This window comes from Piliocolobus tephrosceles, chromosome 1 (assembly GCF_002776525.5).
Source record: "Piliocolobus tephrosceles isolate RC106 chromosome 1, ASM277652v3, whole genome shotgun sequence".
Classification (NCBI taxonomy): domain Eukaryota; kingdom Metazoa; phylum Chordata; class Mammalia; order Primates; family Cercopithecidae; genus Piliocolobus; species Piliocolobus tephrosceles.
The window spans coordinates 25,389,549-25,398,630 of NC_045434.1; the positions used below are offsets into that span (position 1 = coordinate 25,389,549).

General features: G+C 42.3%; 1 protein-coding gene across 1 annotated transcript in view; it reads right to left on the reverse strand.

Moving 5' to 3' along the window:
- Positions 1–7,289: 7,289 nt before the first annotated feature.
- DPT (dermatopontin) overlaps positions 7,290–9,082 on the reverse strand; it is a 34,329-nt gene continuing 32,536 nt past the window's right edge. Inside the window, exon 4 of the mRNA XM_023207107.3 lies at positions 7,290–8,436. Within this exon, the coding sequence (XP_023062875.2) occupies positions 8,370–8,436 (67 nt within the window). The 3' untranslated portion in view covers positions 7,290–8,369. The remainder of the gene's footprint in view (positions 8,437–9,082) is intronic.

Genomic DNA, 9,082 nt, shown 5'->3' on the forward strand with positions numbered 1-9,082 from the left:
GTATGCGCAAAAATAATTAATTGTTGTCATCATTATTATTTGGTACATATATTTAGATATTTAGAGCCACAGGAGAATCAAAGACTTGGATCTTCAGGAGATTAGAGACCTGCTCTGAAGGCACTGAAGCCAGTGTGGACTGAAGCTGCACATAACATCAAAGACAGCTCTGTTGGTGGCCATAGAGATTGGCTTCCTGTTGAAGGACTTCAAGGTTGCAGGTACTGGAAATTTGCTTACCTTTCTACACTTTTTTTTTTTTTTAAATAAATGAGAGCTTTACAGTGTCTAATAGAGCTGAACCACATTATTTCACTTCCTTAGATTAAGTGTCCAAATTCCTTTACTGGCAATTAAAGCTAATGAAAAATAACTTATGTGCCTAGAATCTATTATAACTATCAGAGTCCAGTGATCAATTTGGTTTATGATGCAGATAACCTGCACAGTCTAAGATAACATTGAAAAAGAGCAACATGAGGTAAGGTGATCTAGAACTGTGATATCAGCCCAACACATTTCTGCTAACAGACTGAGTCGCTGGAGTTTAATCAACTGAAGAGAACAGTGGCGCTTATTGAGTGTGCTAATTCTCTAGGCAGAAAGCTTCCCAGAGCACACACAGCAAAGATAAACAAGGCTATGACTTGGTCTGGAGAACCTACACAATTGTGGAGGCTGAAGGATCAAACAAAGACAATTATGATCTCGGTTGTCACAGCAATTCTGCTTATTTAGGTTAGTTTGAGTTTATGGAGGGTTTGTTATTTAGGAGTCATTTTAGAAGGCAGACAAGAGTTATTGTTACTACAAGAGATGTTGAACTTGTGGCTGATTTTATTATAATGGGTAATGTTTACATTAATGTAAAACAGTCGAGTAGCAACATTATTATTTTCAGACAACTCATCTGGCTTTCTAGACTTCCAACAATGTCCTCCTGACCACCTTACAATGCCATCTCTCCCTCCAGAGGCAATGTTTAAAATACTGGAATAAATCTTTGAATCATTTTTTCATATTGGACAATATTCAACTATTTCATATTGAACATTATTTAAAAAGCAGAGTTTAAAGCAGTCATCTCTCCTTACTCCCAGTGGAAACCCTTGACTCCAGGTTGACATAGCTGAGAGGACTGGGCTTTGTAAACAGCTAGACTTCAGTTCAACATCCACTTCCACTAGCTGTGTGACCTTAGGCAAGTCACCTACTGTTTCGGGGCCTTTGAACCTATCTATAAAATGGCAGTAACTATGCCCGTCTAGGGTATCTGCAAGTAGTAAATGGGAAAGCCTGTTTAAGCATAGATTGCAAGAGCCTGCAATGCATGTTCCCTCCCACTCCCTTCACCTCACTAAACCCCTCACTGGACAGGGACCTGACAGAGGACACCACCAAGCTCAGATTCCAAAGGCTTGAATTCTAAGTGTCTCCGTCATTTACTCATAGGGTGTCCTTGGACAATTCATTTGCCTCACTGGGCTCCAGCCTGAGAATTGGCTTCAGGAGACCCAAGGTATTTCTGGCTTCTTGAGGAGCCTCCTCACTTCCATAGGTTTGCTCAGGCAGTCTCTTCTGCTGGCATAAATCTTCGTCTTCTACCTGTCCTAATGCCTTCTATTTCTCCTGCCCATAGTGATCCTCTGCTCTCTGCAATAGTGTAAGATTTTCTGTGTGTATTACTCACTGGGTGTGTGATTGTAAGCAGCCTTCTTTTATTCATTAAACTTTCCAGTGTTTTGTTCTTGTCTCCCTCTCTAGAACAGAAAATCTCCCTGAGGAAAGGCATGTGTTTTATGCTTCTTGGCTTTCTTCAGTTTGTACCAGGAGCAAGGAAGGTGATTAATGGCACCTTGTTGAAGTAGCGGTCAACATTATGTGTACAAAAACATAGCCATGTATTATTATCCATTTAGAACAAGCCAAAGTGCCGTTCTTGAAAGCACTGAGTGTTGCCATCCTGCCCAACACAAGCCACTTGCCCATCTCTTTCCATTTTTTCTCCTCCTCTGCAGGGACCTGGGAATTTTCTCCAGGCTTACCTATGCATGGAGAGAACTAAGAGCCTTCCTTCACTCTGTGAATTCCTGTGGACTGAAGTCCTTCTCCAAGTTGAGCTGTGCAGTTTCTTACCATGACAGATTTTCCATTTCTTCCTCCCAGAAACCTATTGGCAGAAGCAGTCTGCATGCTACACTGTTGTGGTAGGCGGCAGACACGTGTGACTCAGAGCATGTTTGACTTCCCGGAACAGATTTCCAAGGGGGTAATGGCTAATGAGCTCACCTTTGAGTCTGCCAACAAAAGAGGCCCACAGAGACACCCAGGCCAGCTGAAATCTACCAGACACAGAGAAGAAAGATTCCAGACACCAGCAGGGTCTACGAATGCCTGCTAGACAGCCGCATAAAAAAAAAGTTACCGAATTCTGAGGAACCAGCTTCACTGCATTGGTCCATCTAATCACGAAGTAATCCCACAGGTAAACTTTCAGTGGGAGTACCAAGAAAAAGAAACGGCTATAAGGTCTATGTTAATGAAATCATAATCTGCATTAGGGTCTGTCTTAGGGCTTCACTTTTATTTTCTCATTAAATATTTGTTGAATTCCTACCATGGGTCAGTCCCTATTCTAGGTGCAGGGGATATATCAGAGACAAAAATCTCTGCGCACCCCACCCCTAGAACTCATATGCTTATATGAGACTTAAAAACAGCATCCAAATTTTCACAGGTTAACACTATTTTACCAACCTGAGCCCCTTTGCCTCTTGGTCCCCCAGTCTCCCAAGGAGTTATTCGGTGAGACTTTTTCTCATTTCTGCCAGGTGCCTAGTAATGTCCTAGCTGCTCACGTGTTGATTTTGATACAGTTCACAGTTCATAAAAACACCAAAATTGTTATGTTACCCAGGATGGTAAAATACACTTTCTGAATGTGTAAGTGATCATTGTGATTATCTGTTATACTTTCCAACTCACTTATCACTAATGAATAGCTTTTAAAGGGGTTAAATGAATAATTACCTAATGATGATGAATAAAGAGAGTAAGAGTGGTATTAACCCCCATCAGAACCACAGTACCATCATAATACCTTGCCTCTTGCTAGAATTTCATAATTTTCAAAGTGTTTTCTCAGTTTTTGGTTGCTTAGAGTGTTGATCGATCCACTGAAACAAACCAGAAATCCAGATTAGTTTAAAAATACATGTCTTGGATGCCCATTATGTGTAAAACACTTAGCTAGGCATGGGAAATCTACCAATGAACAAAAAGAAATGAGACTCTTGTCCTCAGGGAAATGAAGATAAAGACACAGAACGCTGAGGGAGGGAGTGAAGAGCCCCAGTCTTGGAAGGGTCAGGGAAGTTTCCTGGGGAAACTGAATTTATACTTGGCCCTGAAGTAGGACTTCCATGAGTGGAAGACGTGGGGAGAAGATTCCCAGCTATTGTGGTAAATGTTAGTTTCACATTGGCCATACGACAGGCTGCACATCTGTTCCATTGTCTCTGGGGATGGTTAGAGACCTTGGAAAGAGCAGGTAATTCTGCATATTAAATTATAGCCCATCAGGCGGCCGGTTAGATGAAAGGGCGTGGCTTCATAATCTCTTTCTTTCCATGAAGTAACCATATGGTCACCTTTCAGCTGAAACATTGTCCTAGGACTGAACTGCCTGGCAGCCAGTGACTTTTTTTGTTTTGTAAGATTAAAATTACTTTTCTTTTTTGATTATAAATACAATCAATGATAATTGTTTTTATAAGTTGGGGAAGGCAGAAAAGTATATGGAAGAACAAAGTAATCAACAATGCTACAATGCAAATTCATAATTTGCATTTTGCAATATTTCTATTGAGCATTTTTCACTGATACAGTCATTCATTCACATTTATAAATAGGCTCCTTATGGATAAATAGGCCTGCATTAGTGTGAGAGGAAGAAGAAGGCCACACAATGACAGATTCAAGTGCTTAGCAAGACACGGTGGCATCTAATGAATAGGTTTTAAAATTAATAGGGAGTTTTAGTTGGTTTTCAGTTTTTAGAAATATTTCATTCTATGAAAAGTTGAGATATGTGTGGGATATGAAAATCTGAGATATGCATGAATATGTTATTATTTCTTACCATAAATTTTAAGGTAGGTGTGTTTTTTAATTCTTGCTTTATAAAGGAATACATTTAATAACAGAGATTCAACAAGTTAATAGGAAAGGGATGCTACACCCTAGTACATCCAGGCAACATTTTGTCAAGGTTCTGCCTATCCAGTCTCACCAATTCTGGATCTCAGGATGGGAACCAGGTTCAGATAGCACTCCTTAATAATGTGATTCGATTAAACAGAAGTGGTTTAATTAAAACTGATTGAGACTTTAAAAGGAGAGTGGATGCTATTGATTATGTGATCTCTGTTCTGTTGGCCACCATGATGTGCACAACTGTTTGGTCATGGACTATATTGAGAAACATTTTCTCTGATTAAAAAGAGAAGAGCCAAGTAGGCTTGGAGCTAGCTGGGGGACCAACTAGAGAGATGGAAATCCTTGATTTCCTGGTGAACAAGAACATTTTTAAAGACAGAAATATGTGGAATCTGTTTTTCATGTTTTTGAGTTTGTGGGGACTGAATCCCAGATCTGTTTAAGCATTTGTGAGCACTAATGCTTTTGTGAGAATGAATTCCTCTGAAGGAGCTTACAAAAGTGTTGAGTTTCATGTTTGGGTTAAAGCAATCAAGCATGAAGACAAATATATGGATGAAGGGCCAGGATGGAGAGAGAACTTCTCCAGGCCATCTGAGTTCCAGATAGATAGAATAAATTACAACTAACATGCACAAAGAGTGGAATGCCTTACGGTACTGATGTGAGCAACCTATCTCTATTTAGAGCACTATGACTGCATGTTGGACCTCCCAGGCCCCTTGGTAAGGCCAGTATTTCCTGAAGAACCTTTCTCAAACCCATACTTTATTTTATGCCTTCTGTAATATCATTTCCATTTCCTTAAATGCTACATCCCCTTTCCTGTCCTGACCTCTCACTGCCTTCTATTGAAATACCGCCTGCCCTTGACTTATCAAACTGTACTGTCACGGTTTGTTTGCTTGACTAACTCCTTTAGTTTATAATTCTCCAGAATGCAGGAACTGTGCCTAGAAAAATGGTTGGTATATAGCAAACACTTGATAATTTATTGATTCGTTACTGAGGAAATGTAAGCGGGACTTAAGTTTGCTTAATAAATGTTTCCTATTATTGACGTCTACTAAAATCCAGCTTACCTAAGGAATTTTATTTCTGATATATACTAACACTGTTTTCCTTCTCTGACTACATTTATTGGGTACTTATTATGTGCAAGACACTATGTGACCTCATTTAATTCTTACAGTATCCCTGTGTTGTAAGCACTATAATTATTTCTACAGGTGAGGAAATAGAGTCTCAGGAAAGGTGGGTGACGTGGCCAAGGTCATAAAGCTGAGAAGTGACAGGACCACGATTTGTGGCCAGGAAGTCTGATGCCAGAGCCTACAGTCTCTTCTACTCACCTCAGAAGTCCTACTTGTCCTTCAGGGCCAAGCATAGACTCAGCTTCCTCAGGAAACTTTCTTGCAGTTATTGTCACCGTCTATCTTCTCATCTCACCATTAGGCTGGAGGCCTTGTGAGGCAGGAATCGTGGGTCTCCTCTTTCTATCATCCCGTTGTATGTGGCCAGCATCTTGTAAAGTTGTTTGGAAAGGGATTCCTACCTGTACCCGGCAGATGAGGGGAAGGGGGCTTGGGGATTTCTCTAGTCTTACACAGCCACCCTCTGTCAGAGCCAGCGGTAGGCCTTAGGTGACCATCTCTAGTTCCAGGCTCCTTTCCTGGAAGAAAATGCCTTAGAAAATCCCTTTATAAACAATTCAGGAGGTGATAGAGTTCGGAGATTCTTAGAATTGCAAGAAACCACAATGGTTACCTAGAGAAATGTCCTCATTTTCAACAGTAGGCCTAGAAAGGAGAGGTGACTTATCCAAGACTGTGGAGCGAGTTAGTAGAAAGATAGGAGTAATGAAAAAACAGACAACAACTTGCAGTGACCAGATCTGGGATTTAGTATTCACTCTGACACTTGTTCTTAATGAATGGCCTATAATATAAAGTATAATTATTCAGATTCAAACCAAGTTGACAGTGTCTTTTCTGTCATTGCCCTTGGCCTATCTATATGCAAAGAATAGTTTTCTTCTTAGCAAAAACTCCTTTTATTCCACTTGGCACAGGCACTATTTATTGAACTGCTATTGCTTTAAAGTTTTCTTTTTTCCTGACTTATGTTCTCTTGCAGTCTCCTGGCTTCTTCCAGCTATAGCCTCTCCTCCCCCAGCCATGCTCCCTTCACCCTCTCAGCTCCCCATCCTCTCACCAACCTTTTGTTTTCTTCATGGATGCCAAGTCAGCCAACCAGCACTGCTTGTCTTCTTTCCTGCTGTACTCCACACACCCAACTAAGGCTATTTCCTGGTTGCCATCCTGAACCAGGCTGCAATTGCTAAAATATTAATGGCTTCCTTGGTGAAAAATAACACCGATGCTTCTTATTATAAATTAAAATTGCCAGAAAGGCAGAAACAATGACACGGAGGAAATAAAGCAAAACTCTAATATGAAAAAGTGTTTTAGAGTTAAGGCAGGAGAAGATATCCTTAGCCCTGCCTTCCCCATCACAATGCTGGGATCTTGCCGTGGGAAACACCGTCACCACTGGCCGAGAGTCACCATCTTGACCACCTAGATGGGGTGTATGGCAGGGTAGGCGATCCCTGGGGTTTTGCCTGGCTGGCTCTTCTTCTGGGTCCACTGGGAGAGAGGATGAAGGAAGAGCAGCATGGATCAGAAAAAAAAAAAAAAAAAAAAAAGGCAAACTGCTATGGATAAAGGAAAGAGGGGCTTGCTGGGGTTAAAAATTCCGGTGACATCTTGGGATAAGGAAGGTTGAAGGATGCTGAGAAAAGATTAGGCTAAACTCAAAGGCCAAGAAATGTGATTCCTTCCTTTGTTTAATCTTAAGTAAAGCATTTAGCACTTTATGTCTTAAATATCTAATTCCCCAACCACACTCTGTCATTGTCATCATTGTACTCCTGGGGCCTTGCATGGTACTTGGCACAAACGGGTACTTGGCACAAACCACAATGCTAACGAGTATATTCAGAATGAATGGATAAATAATCAGCAAGGGAAAGAGTAGAGAGCAAAAACCGACCCTGAATGTTTTCAGCATAGTGAACGTTAATATTTTTATTTCTTTTGTAATAAAGAGTACAAAGGGTTGGGAGCAGGATATCACAGGAGGAGGAAAGATAGCGCCATCTCTGCAGAAGAACTCCCGAACCACACACAGAAGGAAAGTGGATCCCCAGGGCAGCCTTTCCCACCAAAAAAAATCAGGCCCAATCCAGGAGAGTTTGCTAGTAGCTCCCCAGGGTTCCAGGGTGTCTGCCAGCCTTCCTAGGAATCCTGGGCATGCCTCTAGGTGCCAGTGACTCAAACTCCTTTTTCCACTTCGCAGTTCAACCTGGTCACTCTCATTCCCACAAGTTCCCAATCTGAGTCCCATTCTCTGACCTTTCTCTGCTTCCCTTTTTATCTCATTTGAGACTGATCCTCACAGGTTCCCCTGGCCCCTGCACTCATTTTCATTACTGGGTATGCTAATGTTCATCTTCTAATTCAGGAAATCCTTCTAACCCTGTTTTCAGCTCTGCCCCCAAACCCTTCCACTTCCGCATTTCACCTCCCAGTCTCCTCACTCCTGGAGCAAAGAGCTCTGCACTTGGATTTCTAAGCATGCATGGCTCATGTGGAGCAGGGAAGTGGGAAGATGCCCCTCAGGGCAGAAAGCCTGCTTTTTGTGGGGACCCTACATATCATTCAAACAGGCATAGCTGTAGAGAACCTTCACTGAACCTCTCCTCCAGTTCTGCCTCTCCCCTCCACTATACTGAACTTGCAGTTCATTCTGCAGTAAAAAGCAGTAGCCAGGCTGCAGCGGGTGCTCCAGAAGCCCGACTGTAAGCATGCACACTGTATATGTGGTGTGCAAGGAGGCCATCATCAGTCATATAAAGCAGTTGCTATGGAATGTGTGAAAAGTGAGAAACATGGTTTAATTGTGGATTTTATTATAAGTGTGATACTAGTCAGAAAGGCCCAGGAAGCTGGCATTGCAGCTACCAGCTCAGGGAGAAGGAAAGAGAGCAGCAGAAACTGCTATAGGAGATCCAACTATTGTTAACATATGTGGACACCCTCCCGTCTCCTGGCCCCTTTCCTTTCACCCAGATTTGGTATATGACAAATCTAAACATTTGCAAATTCACAGTTGTAATCAGTCATCCGGCACATTATGAACTTCCACTGGCGATCCCTGTGGGAGGGAGAGTCAGAAAATGAATATCAGTGAGAAAGGACACGGCAGGAAGAATCGCTGCTGGGGGAACAGCAACAGAGAACATTTGGAGGACCTGGGAGCTGAAGGGACACTTAACCTCACTTTGCTCTTAGAAGACATCTTTATGCAGTTTCCCAAGAGCCGACAAATCTGTGAGTTCAGGTCACCCTTGAAGGTGACTAACTAGGTCACTGGCTGTGTGGAGGCTTCTGTTCATCACTGGTGGTCAACTCACCCCTGCTGCCTCCAGAAAGTACCTCAAGGACCTGTGGGTTAACAGCTTGGAATAAAAGCATTTATTTAACATCATCTCCATTTCATTGTAAAGAATCTTGTTTTAGGCTGGGCTTGGTGGCTCACACCTGCAATCCCAGCCCTTTGGGAGGCTGAGGCAGGTGGATTGTTTGAGGCTAGGAGTTTGAGACCAGTCTGGCCAATATGTAGAAACCCTGACTCCATAAAAAAATACAAAAAAATAGCTGGGTGTGGTGGCGCACGCCTGTAGTCCCAGCTACTTGAGAGACTGAGGTGGGAGGATTGCTGGAGTCCTGGAGGTTGAGGCTGCAGTGAACTGAGATGGTGCCACTGCACTCCAGCCTGGGTGACAGAGTGAAACCCTGTC